Source organism: Poromitra crassiceps (assembly GCF_964638095.1).
Source record: "Poromitra crassiceps genome assembly, chromosome: 1".
Classification (NCBI taxonomy): domain Eukaryota; kingdom Metazoa; phylum Chordata; class Actinopteri; order Beryciformes; family Melamphaidae; genus Poromitra; species Poromitra crassiceps.
In genome coordinates this window covers 105,222,478-105,241,063 of record NC_139623.1, presented here as the reverse complement: position 1 = coordinate 105,241,063, position 18,586 = coordinate 105,222,478, and the positions used below count along the sequence as shown (strand labels likewise).

General features: G+C 42.3%; 1 protein-coding gene across 1 annotated transcript in view; it reads right to left on the bottom strand.

The window, feature by feature from the left end:
• Window positions 1-18,586, bottom strand: part of kif4 (kinesin family member 4) — a 63,828-nt gene that overhangs the window by 28,051 nt on the left and 17,191 nt on the right. Inside the window, exons 9-26 of the mRNA XM_083643653.1 lie at window positions 17,813-17,988; window positions 17,630-17,691; window positions 16,453-16,585; window positions 16,278-16,336; window positions 15,408-15,513; window positions 15,028-15,132; window positions 14,511-14,693; window positions 14,016-14,119; window positions 13,715-13,859; window positions 10,505-10,615; window positions 10,210-10,293; window positions 8,682-8,789; window positions 7,621-7,776; window positions 7,383-7,480; window positions 7,017-7,146; window positions 6,731-6,901; window positions 6,489-6,608; window positions 6,297-6,374 (exon numbers count right to left, since the gene is read on the bottom strand). Coding sequence (XP_083499779.1) covers window positions 6,297-6,374; window positions 6,489-6,608; window positions 6,731-6,901; window positions 7,017-7,146; window positions 7,383-7,480; window positions 7,621-7,776; window positions 8,682-8,789; window positions 10,210-10,293; window positions 10,505-10,615; window positions 13,715-13,859; window positions 14,016-14,119; window positions 14,511-14,693; window positions 15,028-15,132; window positions 15,408-15,513; window positions 16,278-16,336; window positions 16,453-16,585; window positions 17,630-17,691; window positions 17,813-17,988 — 2,129 coding nt within the window. The remainder of the gene's footprint in view (window positions 1-6,296; window positions 6,375-6,488; window positions 6,609-6,730; window positions 6,902-7,016; window positions 7,147-7,382; window positions 7,481-7,620; window positions 7,777-8,681; window positions 8,790-10,209; window positions 10,294-10,504; window positions 10,616-13,714; window positions 13,860-14,015; window positions 14,120-14,510; window positions 14,694-15,027; window positions 15,133-15,407; window positions 15,514-16,277; window positions 16,337-16,452; window positions 16,586-17,629; window positions 17,692-17,812; window positions 17,989-18,586) is intronic.

Sequence of the window (18,586 nt, the reverse complement as noted above, 5' to 3'; positions counted from 1 at the left end):
TAATCTGTCATCTTGTTTGTTGTGAATAATAGCGCTGAGTAGTGATGCTGCCCCTTCAGGGTCTACACCCAATTGCACCCACTATTTAATCATTCCACTCCACCCAAGATGAACACAAGTGATTGACAAATGCATGCTCTCTATTTCACGAGGCTAAGCTATTTTTGCATTTCCATTTTGAATTTCAAAATATTTGTTTAATTAATTAAACAGGTTAAAGGGTAATGGGTAACCCTTCCTTTTACAGTCCGGTAATTACCTGATAATTACCAGGTACCAGATAATTACCCGGTAATTACTAGATATTTCCCTGACAACTACCAGGTATTTACTTGGTAATTACCTGGTATTTACCCAGTAATTACAGATTGTAAACCTCCATTATCACCCATCAATTTGTCTAAATGTGACATTAGTCACATCACAAATGTGATGTTAGTGTGACAATAACTCTTACAAGGTAATTACCAGGTATATACTCGACAATGGACAGGTATTTACCCGGTAACTACCAGGTATTTACCTGGTAATTAGAAGTATCTACTGGGTAATTACCTGGTAATTACCAGGTAAATAACAGGTTGTTACCCGGTAATGACTAGATATTTTCTTGTCAACTACCAGGTATTTACCTGGTAATTACCTGGTATTTACCCAGTATATATTACAGAATATAAACCTCCACTATTACCCATCAATTCGTCTAAATGTGACCGTGTTAGTGTGACAATAACTCAGATATTTACAAGGTAATTACCAGGTATATACTCGACAATGGACAGGTATTTACCTGGTAACTACCAGGTATTTACCTGTTAATTAGAAGTATTTACTGGATATTTACCTGGTAATTCCCTGGTAGTTACCCAGTAATTACCTGGTATTTACCCAGCCTTTAATCAATGTTTACCCAGTAACTCGGTATTGACCTGGTAAGTAATTAGAAAGTTGTACCACATACACTCCAAAACATCATCAAGTAAAACCTTGCAAGTTACCCTGTAAGTAAGTTGGAACTGTACTGTAAAAGGAAGCCTTGTTTGTTTCCATGATATTACCATGTACTTACCTGGTAATTGTAGATTACTATTACCCATCAGGTTGTGTATTTTTCACCGTGTTACCTGGCAATACCTAATCTACAATTACCGGTAAAGTACATGGTAAATACCTGGTCATTACAATGGAAATATCTGAGTTACTGCCAGGGAACACAGTCAAAACTAAATAGCCTGATGGGTAATAGTGGATGTTTATGATCTACAATTACCGGGAAAGTACATGGTAATACCAGGGAAACAAACCACGCTTCCTTTTACAGTACGGCTCCACCTTACTTACTGGGTAACTAGTGAGGTTTTACTCGATAACGTTTTGGAAATGTATGTGGTACAAGTTCCTAATTACTGGGTAATTACCAGGTAAATACATGGGAGTTACCAGGTAAATATCAAGTAAATGCTGGGTAAATACCAGGTAATTACCAGGTAATACCTGGGAGTTATCTGGTAAGTACCTAGTAAATACTGGGTAAATACCTGGTAATTACAGGGGAAATATCTGAGTTATTGCCAGGGAACATGGTCAAAACCAGAGAGCCTGATGGGTAATAGTGGATGTTTCAAAGAGAAAACACGCACACCTGAATCCAGATTGGGCAGGTGCCGAGCTCAAAGGTGAACAAGCAGTGAAAAAGTGAATAAAAAGCTTGCACACTGTGTGGGCTCCAGTTTCAGTGTTTTTATTTTAACACCCTAAAAGTAGTGACATTTCGAGCTTGACGCTCGAAACGTCACTTCTATTACTTTGCACCTTAATAAAATGCATTGAACCATCCGAGCTGCTCCAGTTTCCTTCCTTTAACTTCATGCTGCGTCCCTCCTCTGTGATGCACCAGACCTGCCTGCAATAGCTGAAGCGCGTTGGGATTCCCTCTACCAGATACCTGGTAATTACCTTGTAAATATCTGAGTTATTGTCACACTAACATGGTCACATTTAGACAAATTGATGGATGATAGTGGAGGTTTACAATCTGTAACCTGTAATTACTGGGTAAATACCAGGTAATTAGCAAGTAAATACCTGGTAGTTACCGGGTAAATACCTGGTAATTACCGGACTGTAAAAGGAAGGGTTAGATTCAAGATTCAAGATTCAAGATTCAAGATTCAAGATTTTTATTGTCACTCCATGGTACAAGTACCACGTGTGAAATTCTTGTGCAGTGGACTCCGTTTACGACATAGTACAAATAGGCAACAGCAATAAGTAATAGGCAATAAGAAATAGGCATCAATAAGCAATAAGACAGCAATAAGGCAATAAGAAATAGGCATCTTATAAGCAATAAGACAAGTCGGTGGCTTATACGACAGTGGCATATTCATTGCACATAGGTGCACATGTCATGTGCATACGTTAGACGTGTTCAGACATTCCAAATTCGACGTTTTATACATACATGTGCAAATAGCATGTACCTTATTAAACATACACTTAAATTTACAATTAAACGTTAGGCACCTTATTAAACATACACTTAAATTTACAATTAAACGTTAGGCATCCGTAATAGTAGCAGCTGCAGTACGGTACTGCGGTACGACTACTGCACTATTTGTGCATATTTAGGAGTCTCGTGGCCTGCGGGAAGAAACTGTTCCTCAAGCGATTTGTGCGTGTTTTTGGAACCCTGTATCTCCTCCCTGAGGGTAGCCGGGAGAACAGGCTGTTGTGGGGATGGTTTGTGTCTTTGATGATCTTCAGGGACCTCCTGAGGCACCGCTGGTTATACAGTTCGTGCAGTTCTGGCAACTCGTCTCCTGTTACGTGCTGGGCCGCGCGCCTCACCCTCCGTAGCGCCCTGCGGTCCATGGTGGTACAGTTCCCGTACCAGGCGGTGAAGCAGCCAGTCAGCAGGCTTTCAATGGTGCCTCTGTAGAAGTCCCTGAGGATTTCTTTCCTTAGCCCAAACTTCTTCAGGCGCCTGAGTCCGTGTATTCGCTGTTGGGCCTTTTTGACAACAGTGGCGGTGTGGCCGGCCCAGGTCAGGTCCTGGTGGATGTTGACTCCCAGGTACTTGAAGCTGTCCACCCTTTCCACCACTGTGCCGTTGATGGTGATTGGGGGGTGTGTGCCCCCCCCCTCTCCTGTAGTCCACAATGATCTCCTTGGTCTTGGAGATGTTCAGAGAGAGGTGGTTGTCCTGGCACCATTGTTCCAGGACCCTCACCTCCTCTCTGTAGGCCGTCTCGTCGCCCCCCGAGATCAGCCCCACGACTGCTGTGTCGTCTGCAAACTTCACGATGGTGTTTGAAGTTTGAGTCGCCACGCAGTCGTGGGTGTAGAGGTCGTACCAGAAGGGGCTGGAGACGCACCCCTGGGGTGCTCCTATGCTGATGGTCAGCGGGGAGGAGGTGAGGTTGCCCACCCTCACCACCTGGCGGCGGTCTGTCAGGAAGTCCAGGATCCAGTCGCACATCGCTGTGTTTAGTCCCAGGTCCCTGAGTTTGCTTACCAGCCTGGAGGGTACTATGGTGTTGAATGCTGAGCTGTAGTCCACGAACAGCATTCTCACATAGGTGTCCTTCCCCTCCAGGTGGGACAGGGCGGTGTGGAGCACGTGTGCCACTGCATCCGCTGTGCTCCTGTTGGGGCGGTATGCAAACTGCAGCGGGTCGTGGTCCGGGGGGAGTGTGGGACGGATCTTTGATATGACCAGCTTTTCAAGGCACTTGCTGGCTATTGGTGTGAGGGCTATAGGGCGCCAGTCATTGAGGCTGGTCACTTTTTTCTGTTTGGGAATGGGGATGATTGTTGCTGCCTTGAAGCAGGAGGGAACTCGTCGGAGGGAGAGGGACTGGTTGAAGATGTCTGTGTACACGGCTGCCAGCTGGTGGGCGCAGGCCTTGAGGACCCGCCCAGGGATGCCGTCCGGGCCGGCCGCCTTGCGTGGGTTGATACGCAGGAACGACCGGCACACTTCATCCTCAGTGATGGTGAGGGGGCGGTCTGTGGGGGGTGGAGGGTGGGTGGGGTTGGTGGTTAGGTGGGAATGGGGGGGGGTGCGGGGGAGGAAGGGGGGAGGGGAGGTGATCGGGGGGTGGGGGGGAGGAAGGGGGGTGGGGTGGAGGAAGGGGGGAGGGGAGGTGATTGGGGGGGGGAGAGGAGGAGGGGTGGTGGGGGGGCGGCGAGGGGGAGAGGTGATGGGGGGGGAGAGGTGGCAGGGGGGGGAGGAGGGGAGGAGAGGGGTGATGGGGGGGGAGAGGTGGGGGGGGAGGAGAGGAGGGGGGGTGGGGAGGGGTGGTGGGGGGGAGGAGGGAGGGGGGGGTGATGGGGGGGAGGAGAGGGGGAGAGGGGTGGGAGAGGGGGGGGGGAGGAGGGGAGGCGCTCTGGCAGAGGGGTCGAACCTAGCGTAGAACGCGTTGAGTTCGTCCGGTAGGGTGGGTGACGTGCTGGGGTTCTGTCGTTTCACCTCTTTGAAGTCTGTGGCAGCATGGAGCCCTCTCCACAGGTGTCTGGGGTTGTTAGTGTCCAGTTTTGACTCCAGCTGCCTTCCATAATCTCTACGTGCTATTTTTATAGCGGTCCGGAGGGCATATTGTGCCTGCTTGTATTGGTCAGTTGTGCCAGAGCTGAAGGCGGTGGTCCTGGCGTGGAGGGCAGCCCTGACGTCGCTGTTGACCCAAGGCTTTTGGTTCGGCATTATTTTGACTTTTTTTGTGGGGACTATGTCGTCGGTGCACTTCTTTATGAAGCATGACACCGTATCTGCATACTCGCCCAGGTCTCCTGCAGCTTTGAACTCCTCCCACACCACTTGGTCAAAGCAGTCCCTCAGGATGTCGTCTGATTGGTCTGACCAGCAGTGGGCGGTTCGGAATGCTGGGGGTTGTCTTTTTAGTTTTTGTTTGTACCTGGGTACAAGTAGGATGGAGGCGTGGTCCGATTTGCCGAAAGGTTACCGGTTAATTGTTAAATTAACTTCCATTATCGAAGTAATAATGAATGGACGTTGGATTGCATTTCTGCATCTCTAGCCTTCATTACTGGGAGCCTTATGGGGCCAGCTTTCTCATATCAGCTGGGATTACAGTGGAAACTAAACTTTAAAGAAAATCCCTGTGTAAATTCTCATTTTACTGCAGGCTATTTTGTCATTCTGTCTTTTCGAGGGTAGCTATAATTTAAGAAGCAAATTTGAAAGGTTTAAAAGGCCTCAACTCCAATACCATGGATACTTGACACAGCCAAACTTGATCTACAAATGTCTTAGTTGGACCATCAACCCTTTTTCTGATTTTCTTTTGCATTCCTGGCCCAAAGCCACAGGTGTTATGAATGTGTTATCAACCAGGGCATAACAGTTACCAATAATATGTATGTATGTATGTATATATATATATTTTAGGGCATTCAGACTAGTCGACTAGTAAAACCACTAGTCGACACTGTGCTTAGTAGTCGACTAGTCGTTAAAAAAAAAGAATATATATATATTTTAAGAAAGAACATGAGGTATTTACACGACATACATGGACTATCATATCCCATATCCCATATCCCCCACAAAGAACATCAAAACACAACAAAACAAAACAAAACCAAACAAGAAAACTGCATAAGATACACAATAATCCAAGAACAAACAAGACTATTGGACAACCAAACAAAAACAATGCATTCAAAGTAAATACATAGATCTTGCCCTGTTGGCAGCTAGGAAATGCATAGCTTTAAATTGGAAAGCATCCAATCCCCCAGCTGTAGTTCACTGGTGGAATTAACTCTCAAGCTACCATACGTTGGATAACATTTACTACAAGAGCAAAGGCAGATTCTTAGACCTCCCCAAAATATGGCAACCACATACAGAGGTTGACTTTAAGAACTTTTTACCCCAGTGTCATTAGGCTTATCAGAATAGGAGCTGAATGCATTGTTTTTGTTTGGTTGTTTGTCCAATACTCTTGTTTGTTCTTGGATTATTCTGTATGTTATGCAGTTTTCTTGTTTTGTTTTGTTGTGTTTTGATGTTCTTTGTGGGGGATATGGGATATGATAGTCCATGTATGTCATGTAAATACCTCATGTTCTTCCTTAAAGATTAAAAAATAAAAAATAAATTAAAAACGACTAGTCGACTACCTTTAGGGACGACTAGTCGACTAGTAAAATTCACTAGTCGTGAATGCCCTTATATATATATATATATATATACACAAAATCTGACAATAAAACAAACAAAGTTGCGTTTTTAATGTTTTGACTCATGCCAGCTTTAGTCTTTTTACCTGTTTGTATTGCTCATTCTCATCCAGCAGTTTCTCGTTTTTCTCTCTCAATTCCCGCAGTTTCTCAATCTCTTCTTCCTGAAATTGTGGTACACACGACTGGATTATCACCAATTCAAGATTAGATCATTCTGGACCATTACTCCTAGAACAAGGGTTACACTCACTGTTCTTCAGGTAGTGGAGACAAACCTGAAATTTGAGGCGGGCCAGAAGCTCCCTCTCCTTTGAAGTCTCCTCCTCTTTCTGCATTGTTTTATCCGACTCTCCACATATGGGTTTGTTCTGTAACTGGTTAAGTAAGCAAAGGACCTGTAGGAAGAAGAAAGAGATGAACCAGCTATATGGAGCAAAACATTAAATAAAAACTAAGGATGCAACAGCGTTACAAAAAAAGAGATACAAATTGGAATTTAAATACATTATATGAACACCTTCTCTTGATGGTTCTGCTCTAGTTCCACTAACTGCTGTTGGTGCTCCATGTCCATGGTTGACATGATGTTCCTCTCCTCGGCCAGCATCTTAGTTAAATCCTGCACGTTCCCCTTCTCCTGTATGAGGTCACTCTCTAGCTTGGCACTGGCTGTTTTAGCAGACACCAGCTAAATAAAGGAGATGTGATGATTTTTGGATATACAAGTAACTGGCAGCAATATAACACACCAAGTTGAATATGGAATGACATTGTTTCTTTCCAAATAAAGCCAGTTTGCTCACTTCAGCCATCAGGACCTTCAGGGCAGATTTGGCATCCACTATGCTTGTGATGCTGTCCCAGCGCTGTTTCAAGCGCCCCTCATTGTCTGCGACAAGAACTTTCTGCTGGAGGTCTGCTATCTGGGCACTCCTATTAAAGTAAAGGTAGACTTTTATTAACGATCTATCAAACATGTTTGTGTACCAGTGAATACTGTATAGAGGAGGAATATCAAACGAGCTCCGAAAAGGGTGGGAAGGTCATTGTACCACGTGGGAGCTAGGAGGGAGAAGATTTGAACCCAGCTGGAGCAGCAGTCATGCCACCATGTGTAGTCAAATGTATAAAATGTAAAACAAATCAACTGTTTAGCCGATTTGTCTTACCTGAGGACCATTTCTGTCTCTAGGTTCTCCACCTGTTTATTCAGAGGTGTTTCCAGCCCCCCATGGTTCTCCAGCTCAGAGATGATCAGTGTCCGACGCTGTATGGAAGGAAACCACAAACAAGCATAGCAAAGTTTTGATTACTTTTTATTTATATTCTAATTTCGCCAGTGCCTTGGCTCACATATTGTTCATGTCCAGAGTGTACATCCTGAACAATGGAAAGCTCCCATCTCACCCTGACTTTGGCAGCAGGCCGCTCCCCTGCTTCCATCTGCTGCTTGAGCTGGTTGATCTCATGAGCCAAGATCTTCCTGTCCTCCAGCAGGTCCTTCAGGTGGCGCCGGGCCTCCTCCGTGCTAACTAGCACCTCCACTTCATTTAGGAGCCACGACTGACCACACAAATGCAAATTCACAGAGTCAACACAGTAAAACTCTCCTCGACTAATATGGATCCCTTTTGGGTATATTTACTTGTGTTCTTGAAGAGTTTTAATTTAAAAAAATAATCTTGTGATGTTTGTTGGCCATCATAACTCAAAATATAAGTGTCTTATTCAAAATGTTCATAAACAAATCTACAGAATCCTTTCATAGCCTAATATACATTTAAAACTGCTGGTCAAGTTGACAAGACTAATATATATATATATATATATATATATATATATATATATATATATATATATATATATAAATAAATATACAGATCCTTTCCAAAAAAATTAGAATATCATGGAAAAGAAATGAGAAAGATACAATTTAACGATATAGGAAAACTTTGCAGGTGCTTTGAGTTAATTAGATGATTAGAGTGTGACACGTTCATTCTCTGAAATAACTGAGAAGTAACTGCTGATTTTCTTCACACTATTCTAATTTCTTGAAATACTGTTTTGGGGGTTTTCTGGAGCTGTAGGCCAAAATTATGAAAAATGAAACAAATAAAGGCTAGAAATATTTCACTTTGTGTGTAATGTATCTATAATCTATGAAAGTTTCACTTTTTGAAAGGAATGATGGAAAAAAACTAACTTTTCCATCATATTCAAATTTTTTGGAAAGGATCTATATATATACAGATCCTATATATACAGTATATAGGATTATGGCTATAACAATCATTGGTAATATATTGGTTCACCATGCATGCACAACATGTGGGTGAGCCTTTAACATGATTTTTTATAACTTTAAAATAAATTAGCCAATCCATCAGGCCACTCTGTCTACTCTACATGGTCAACTGGAGAGTGCCACAAATGATGTAGAGGGGGATCACAAAAGATTTTGGCACCTTAACTCTTGCGGCAGCCCCATCTCCTCTGTTGTTGATGTTGCGTTTCTCCGCCGCCTCACTTCTCTTCTGTAGTGCATCTTTCAGGCGCTTGTTTGCAGCTGCAGCCTGTGGGGGGACAACTCGTACTTAACATATTAAATGCTATAGAGTGAAGTGTCCCCCCACACAATGCAAAAACAACATAGCTACAAACATTCCAAATGTTACCAAAACATCTGGACCCAGTTGCACAAAGCACCTTAGGTTAAGATTTCCCTTAGAGTCAGAGTTAAGGTGTCCATAAAATAGAATCGAGCTGCACAAAACAGCCTTAAATCTTGTGCTTATGTTTTCCTTAAAATGTTTAACCTTATGGAGAAGATTTAAGGGTGTTTTGTGCAGCCGAATCTATTTTATGGACACCTTAACTCTGACTCTAAGGGAAATCTTAACCTAAGGTGCTTTGTGCAACTGGGCCCAGATCTACAGTACACACCTTATATCTGAAAGTATGTGTTAACACGTTCACTGCCAATGACGAGTTGAGTCGTCAAAAAAAATCCAACGGTTGACTGCCAATGACGAGTTGAGTCGTCAAAAAAAAAAAAAAAAAAAATTTGACGGTGGGACGTGGATCAACGCCCCCCACGTCTCCTATAAAAATATTGGAGCCACCGAACGTGTACAACCCATTCCACTGACCCACTAAGTGGCGACAGTGGTCTCCAGACTAGAGGAAGGCAAGCAAAAAGCAGTGTGAGGAAGCCATTCTCATGAAAATGGATTGGCGAAATCGCTTTCGCGCTTGGGAGCTGGCGGTGGGGTTTTGCAAATTTGCATAATAGATTACGGGTGGAACACACTTTGAAACACGCAGCATAAATAAGACCAGAATCGCAAAAGCTTCATCAAAGCTCTCAACAGAAACCCCAAGAAACGAGCGAGCCCATCCAGACTTGCCCAGCGGCCGCCAGCAGACAGGAGCAGCAGCAGTGAGCCTGGTGACGCGCCCGCTGCAGCCAAGAAGAACACACACGGAGGGAGGAGTTTGAAGGAGAGGGGTGTTTCCTGCTGTTATGGAGGAAATTACTGTTCAAAACTATTGTTTAGATGTCTGACGTCTTACTGATGCCAAAAATGAATGGTTAAAGTGACTGTTCTATCAAATTTCACAAAAAGCTATTTATCTCAGCTTAAATTTTCAGACGCTGAAACCATGCTGTATTCAAGTGCTAATGCCTACATAACTACTAACTCTACAAACTAACTCTTTTAGACAGAGAAAGCACACATTCTATTAGTTATTTTGAGATATTTTGTGTTCACAAAATCTTAGCAGAAAAGAATCCTTGGGTCTTGAAAGATGAGCCAGAATCCTCAAAAAAACCCTCTGGCAGAAGCTACCTACAGTAAAAAAAAAAACGGCTGGCAGTGAATGTGTTAAGAGTACAGGTCTTGAAATATAAACACCCCAACATATTGATAGACAAACGGCGAAAAAACAAAAAACATGGAAAAGCAGCAACAATATGGCAAGAAGCCTAACCTCCTCAGTTTTGCGACGTAGCACATTGGCCTGTTTCTCGTAGTCCCTCTCAAGTTTCAGCAAATCATATTGCCGTTTACGATCCTGTAAAATAGGTGAAAAACAACAAAAACAACACAAAGACATTAAAGGAGCAAAAGAAAATGATGCTCTTGAGCTTGAACTCTGGTGGGTGGATACATGATGGTCGAGTCAATGGGCAATACTGCACTAGTTTCATAGAAATTAGAAAAACAATAGCTGGTTAAATAATATGGACAGGTAGTGGCTCAAAAACAATATGATCAATGCAGACCTTCTCCTTGAGCTGCAGCACCTCCTTGTCCTTCTTGTTCTTAAAAAGTCTGAATTTCTCAGAGTCCTCCTTCATCTGCCTCATCAGCTGCACCCGCTGGTTCTTCATAGCCTGTGGGGATAAGACATTAATGTGCTTTGGTATCTGTGGCCTTAACTCAGTGATACTCAACTTGCAGCCCGGGGGCCAGATGTGGCCCGCGATAGGATGCCGAGTGGCCCCCCGACCATTTTCTAATTCACAATGAAAACTAACGTTAAATAAAGTTTGACTCAGCTCCAGCTAAGTTGACAAATATCATCGCTCGCCACCCAGGCACTTATGTATTTAATTAACATAGCTTAAGTAACTATCCTTTGTGTACAAAGTTGACCAACTGAACAGGTAGTTAGTCAGAAATTTTTGGTAATTTTCTCTTTGGAGATATCCTCTATTGATTGGTTTGTTTACTCTGAACAGATTTGAGAACTGAATTGAAATGAACAAACTGAATTTCTAACCTTTTTGATTACTATTTTTTTTTTTAAAGGGAACTATATTTTTGTGAACATCTTGTTTGGTTGATTATTTGTAAAGGACACTTTTCTTTTGTGAGTGGTTTTCCTTGTAGCTTCAATACACTGGATTTATATTGAACTTCCCTTTGTTTGCATTGTCTGATTATTAATTTGATTATTTGTTTGCATTCTGCTTGGTGGTTCAGATTTATGCTATGTGGGTTCATGGCAGAGTGTAAAAATCTTAAATGTTAGAATTGTCAGACTAAACTCTGGCTGGCACTCCAAAAACCTACAATCAGCTACAGAAAAAATATATTTGTTTATTAACGGGGCCCTGGCCTGCTGTCATTTTTCAAACGTGGAAGAAAATAAAAAAATGTAATGTTATATTTAGATACTTTTTTACTTATAAATAGTCTATTTTTTATCACGTATTGGGAAGTATACCGGTACTCTCGATAAGCCCAGTGACATAACCACATATCAACCAAGCTAGGTTTCGACTTGGATGTTCACCCTAGTTTATAACAAAGAATAATTGCAATAATTTGTGTGTATTGGTCAATCCCTAAAAAAACTGATGTATCCATGTCGAAATAGAGTACCGCAGGGATGACATATTTTTCTAGGACAATTTACTTCCGGTTCCCTAGTCTAAAAGTCAATGGGATTTTTGTATGGGGATTTCATAAAAGTGGTCCTCATTTGTGAAGATTATCTTGCTGAAAACTTTTTTTTTGCCTTTTTTTTGTGTGCCAAGTTTGCCATTTCATAAAACGTTTGGTCGTAACAACAGACCTTATTTCATTCAAGCATTTAACCAAAATCCCCATACAAAAATCCCATTTAAAAGAAAAGAATAAGGGAAAAAAAGCAGTACAGCCGCTGCCTGCCTCGCGTGTACTTGTGTGAGCCTGGGCCGTTGCACTGCTGTGTCTGCAGAGACCGTTTATTAGGGATGACCCAACTGCGAGTCAGAAAGTCTATATCATTTTATACCATTTGCGCAGCGTGTAATGGGTCATCTCTTGTTGGTGTATAATATCTTTGATGTCTGCCTCGTGCTTTGCATGACGGACAGGAGACGTCACTTTCATTGATGTAATGATGTAATGCTGAACCAAGTGTAGTATTGATGGCAGAGATCACAACAAGGAGGGAGGTTCTGGTTCATAACCCACCTCAGCTGCAGAGAGTGATTTGCAGTCTGAGCAATCTAAAAGGCCCTGTTTGAATACAGTACTTTGGTCAGAAGACGGACAAATTGTGGAACCTCGAGATAAAGTTGTATGCAAGCTATGTAAGCTACAGTTAGCCTACCTTTAGCCACCGTTGTTCGATGTTTATCACAGCAGCTCGCTTGGAGCGTTGAATATCGGCTCTATAATGTTAAAAGTTCAATTAATAGCCACATTTGCTTCAGTAACGTTATAGGACATTATTTTATTTATTTTTTATTCTGTAATGTGTAGTTAGCAGGGTCGGAAATTAGCGGGGGCTCGGGGCAAAATACCCACAAAAAATATAAAATTGCCCCTGGAATTGGAATGACGGGGGCTTTAAATGCCCCAATAACATAAAGAGTTAACTTTCTGTATTCTAACGTTACTGCAATTTGCAGTGTCGGATCTGGTGCAATTTGGACACGTGACGTTCAATATTAATAAACTTTGAATAAACAAGCGAGTAAACTGAGGAGCAGCGAGCTGCTCTGCTCTCTGCCTGGGTGCAGCGGGGGCTGTTTGCTGTAGGCACTGTCACATCACAGCGGGGAGGGGCTTCAGGGCTCTGACTGGCCGGGTGGGACGGGGGCATGAGTCCCACTCAGTAAGTTGAACTGCCCGAGAATGACTGAATGATCGAACACACACTGGGAGCAGACACACTAGCCAATAGGAGCATAGTAGACAGTATACTACTTGCTGAAGCGCGTATTGATGCAGAATGATCCTACATCGATACGGCTTGCTGTGACACAGGCAGTTTGTGGCCGAGAGCGAGCGAAAGAGAGACAGCAGTGGACCGCTGGTTTGTTTGTAGCAGAACTTAAAACCTTTACTTCAATCATGGCATATGGCAAAATACAATTAATCAACTGTTGTTGACATGACAGAAGAAGAGGACGTTGAACCGTAAGTTGACATGACAGAAGAAGAGGACGTTGAACCGTAACATCAAATGTTATAGGCTATAATACAGTAGGCCTAATACGATTGTAATACATGTTATTTTGATTGATATGTTGATATATGCGCAAAAATAGATAGACACACCACTGATTACCTGTATCTGCTGATTGAGCTTGGTCACACTGCAAACAGAGGATTCTTTGAATTTGGACTGCTCAAGAAGCTGCTTCTTCATGTCTACAAGCTGGCCCTCAAGCTCCTGCAGCCTTTTCCTATGCTGCTCAAGCCTATGCTAGGGTAAGAGTCATTGAATATTGGTCTGTCGTGCAAAATAGAAGAACGAACGTATTTCCCACATTTGATCAAATTCCCCTGGAAATTATCCAAAATGCCCCTGAAACATATTTCACAAGGACACAAAAAAAAGCCCTTGCAAAAAAAAGTTAATTTCCTACCCTGGTAGGTAGGTAGACATGTTTATGTTGAAATAAATATACCTACATAAGTTGTTATGTCTCATGTATTGGTTTGCCATTGTATGGACATAATGCGCAAAAATAGATAGACACACCACTGATTACCTGTATCTGCTGATTGAGCTTGGACACACTGCGAACAGAAGTTTCTTTGAGTTTCAGAAGTTTGGACTGCTCAAGAAGCTTCTTCTTCATGTCTCCAAGCTGGCCCTCAAGCTCCTGCAGCCTTTTCCTACGCTGCTCACTCAGCCTAAGAGAAGATGGTGTGTGTGTGTGTGTGTGGGGTGAAGGCAGGAATGGAAAGGGGTTGACAGAGAATAAGTTTTATGTCAAAAGAAATCATCAATTTATTTATATTTAGACCCCATTATTACTTGTGGCACACAGCCAAAATGTCTGTCCTTACTTAGCCTGGTTGGAGTCCTTCTTTGCAGACTGGAGTGCCAAAATGAGGTCCTCCTTTTCCTTCTGCAGAGAATCCACTGATGACTGCAGACTGTGCATGTTTTCCTGTAGAGAGACAGAATGCCCAGAAGGTCAAAATACATCTACTCTAATGCAAACAATTTGAGACTATGGTTCAGAATTAAGTGCACCACAGAGGTTGAGCACTCCACCACAAAAGGCCAAAATTCAGGACTTGTGTTATGCTCAAAACTATTGAAACAATTTTAAACTCAACCCATCTCATAAATTATTATCTTCACAAAACCTGTTCAATGTTGTCAAAGTACAAACATTAGAATTTTAGCAGCACCAATACAGGTTCTGAGATCATATAAGAGCGCAAGGTGGAACACTGCAGAATGGTGCGCGCGCGCGCGCATATACACACACACAAACACACAAACTTTTTTAAATGATTTTGTGCAAGTCTAAGATAGTCGTACAATCCTATTACCTGGTGCTCTGATTGTATTGGTTCCAGCTGGCTGTCATTCTGACACATTTTCTTGACAAAAGCTTCCTTCAAAGCCAACACTTTGTTGAGCTCAATCAGATCCTTGGACATCTGGGCCTGACGCAGTGCATGATGGGTTGTAAAGCCCTCTGCTGCGTCCTTATCAGCAATGGGAATGTCATCCTGTGTGATGCAGGAGGGGAAACACTTCAATTGCACTTGGCAAGAAGAAAGTACCGTAATAAAATCAGAGCTTAGGGGAAAAATACAGGAGAGGTTTTTCTTTTCTTCTGTTCAATCAGTTCAATTTGAGTGTGAAGAGAAGGAGACAATGATTTAGATTCAAACAGTAAAACATCCTATGGAGAACTGTATAAGGAGTGCATTTAGTGTATGTGTGTAAGTGAACAGCGAGGCATGGCACAATCTTGTCAAGTATCTTTAGTATTTGCCTATGTGCCTTTGATATTGTTGATGACTGTTGTCATGAGAAATACTTTATAAAGTGTCAACATACTGATGGGAAGCCATCTGAGTTTCTACTGCCATTCCCTGCTCCCTCAGGTGCATCTTCTCCTGAGGCCATGGCATCAATGGAGGCAGCGATGCCTGCGCTCTCGTGCTGAAAAAGCAGACAGAGTAAACCATGGAACGTGAATGAACAGAAAGCATATTCCTGTTCAAATCAACAGCAGATACATTACAACTGAACAATGCAGTGGCAGTTGCACTGAACATGCCATGTCAACTCTGAGTTGTTACATTTAATTTATATAGTAGCACTTCAAAACATAGCTACAAAGCACTTAACAGAATCACTAAGATAGGCCAAAGGACAGCAGAAATGGCACAAGATGAAAATTAATAGGAAGTAGTACACCCATCAGGTGTCCATACTTGCAGCTCCAAGATGATGTCCTGCAGGCTCTTCATCACCTCAACTTTACCCTTTAGCTCCTGGTCCTCAAGTGTCTCCAACACCCTCTCAAGATCCACTTTACATCTGAAACAAAGGGAAGGATGGGTCTCAATATCGTATGGTGACACTCAACTGTCGCAGTTGTCAACCCATCGGTTAAAAAATGATAATAAAAAAATCTGTCTTGAGAGATGACTTATGTAGCAGATACACTAGACAACTTTGAAAATCTTGACAGATTATGAAAAGGCTGGAGTTTACACTACACAACTGGTTCCTTAAGATTTCTTATCACAATTGAAAAACTGACTGAAATACACTATACAACTGGGAACAACTGGAATCACAGATCAAAATACACTACCCGACTGTGTGAAAACTGTAATAAGAGCAAATAGTGAATTGAAGCAAATTTGCTAGTTCCCAGTTATAGGCCTATCAGCTGGAGCATGCGCAGTAAGCAGTATAGTCAGACACAGTCAGGAAGTGAACCGCACAGTAGAGCCGTACAGATGGTCTGGTGTAAACATGCAACTGCCAACTCAAAGTAAACGGGTGTACCATTGGCATCCCCTCTATGGCGATACTTACTAACTTCACGACTGTAGCTCACTGTATACTGCTCGGACAGTGATGGTAAAGGCATGGTGTACCTTGGTTATGTGGGGGGGGTATGTATACTGCTCGGACAGTGATGGTAAAGGCATGGTGTACCTTGGTTATGTGGGGGGGGGGGGGGGTATGGCAAATGTGAAAAAGTGGCCTGTCCCTTTAAGTGTCTTGGCTCTCCTGTAAGCTTGGTCTAAACCTTCTACAACCCTCCTGGCTTCAGGGCTTTATCAACTTACGCTGCATGTTGTCGTAGTTGTTCAAGTTTGCTTTGTAGTATCTCATTTGTTTGTTCTGCCTGTAAGAAAACAAAAATAAAACAGAATGCCTAATTATAGATTAAAAAGGACCAAAATAATGAAGAATGTTCTTGAAATTTCAGCAGTGTAATAAAGCACTGCAAGTCCAGCTCACCAGGATGATCTTCTCAAACATGAGTGTGGTCTGTCCAACGGTCTCACTCAGCTCCCTGCTCAGCTTATGGTTCTCATCCAGCAGGGTGCGGTTCCTCTCCAAGAGCTTGGTCACGTTCTCAGCCGACTCTGGTCTGTAGTGAAGGCACTCAGTAAAGGTTTTGGCCTTTTGATAGGGGGGCACCGTGTACCCCGGATGCATTTATCTTGCATGTTAGTAGGACATGAACCAGCAAGGAATCTCACTTTTTAACACCTTACCATGGGTGCTGGCGAGAACATTATTTTTGACTGAACTTTTTTTGACTGGGGTCCAGGTTGTGCGGCGAAGCTTGCGATGGCATCCCTCACTTATTGATACTCCTATTGGTTCGGGTTCTTTATCGATACTCTTATCGATACTTCTTTATCGATACTTTTTCATTACTGAAATAATTGCTTTTTACAAAAGTATATATTATTTAAAAAATAATAAATTCAGAACATGATTCGAATTTTTTAAATATAACTAAATGTTTCTAGAGCAGCAACAGTAATGTTTATAACAGCAAAGCCAATATATAAACCCAATAATATCTCACTGGGAAACAAATATAAAATAAATAATATTCCTGACATCACAATACTGAGGAGGGTTTCCACCTTCAATGTGGAAACATAAGGGACACTTTGCCAGCGGCCCCATGCACGTGCAACACAAATCAAGCGGGGGGGTCTGGACGTCCTCCCTCATGGGATTTGGAGTGTCAGACACTTCTTTTCCTGCATTCTGGTGAATTTTTATGCACAGAATTTCGCGATGCGGACGTGCACGATTCTGCATCGATTCACAAATGTCAAAAATCGATTATTAAAAAATATATACCGTATATATATATTTTTTTCAAAATATAATGGAAGTACATACAGTTGTTTATTTGGATCATAATACAATGCAATTCCAAATGCACTTTTATTTTAAAAGTAGCCACACAGTGAGAAAAAAGAAAGTGAGAAAAAATAAATCATGTATTGGGGAAAAAAGTGATGCATCGATTGAAGATGCATCGAGATGCTTCGATAATCATAATCGAATCGAAGCCCTCTGAATCGTAATCGAATCGAATCGAATCGTGAGGCCAGTGAAGATTCACAGCCCACTGTGTAGATGTAGACGGAGCTTCGCCTCCCTGCCTTACCCAGCGAGTACTGGCGCCACTCCTCCACGGGCGTGCAGCAGCATGACCTGCAGCTCCTGCACCTGTGGGCCCACAGGAAGATACGGCTCAATACTGTACATGACATGAGTCCATGACATTTGTTTTCACTTTGTTGTAATACAGCAAGCTTATTATTATGATTATGCTGTTTAATTACTATACCTGCTGCTTTAAGCGCTTTGTTTCTGCAGCTCTGGGGTCGACGTTGACTACAGGTTTATTTTTTATTTTGCGAGCTCTATCAGCGTAGCGCAGTGTGTTGATCGTCTCCTCAATGTTGGAGTCTGCAGGGCTGACGCACGCAATCATCAGCGTGTGGCTATTGCCTCCCAAAGAATCTGACAATAAAGCAGGAATGGTGGACAATGAAATGACAAAAAAGTGCTTCTGCATTCCTTTGTGTATTCCTGTTGATGCAAACAGTGTGGGCTTACAAAATATGTAGAAAAGACTGTGTCAGGAGAATAATAGTTAATTAGCATTTCTATTAAATATGAGACATGGTTTAAAAAGCAGAATGGCCGTCAAGATGTGATCCAATTAATTTATATGGAAAAGTCAGCATCGAGTTGCTGGACTGTCTGGATTTGTTTTTTCTCAGTTTGCATTTCTGGTCAGCAGATCAGGTATGCATCAAGAATAAAAGACAATGAATAGCTCACATTTTCAGTGCAAACCACAACATGATAAATGGATACGGATAGTGTTGGTTGGTGATACATATTAAGTATGGTGTTAATGGCTGGACAATGAGATTGTCTGTCCAGTGTCCACTAGGCCACATGACTCCATAGCTTAAAATTCTTCTTCACAACAAATAGCACAATATGTAAAATGGCAACGAGGTGTACAACAATATAAACTGTGCAGTCCAATATCCATCAGGACTGGGCAACATTTTTTTTATTTCCACCACATTTTTCACATCAGACTTGC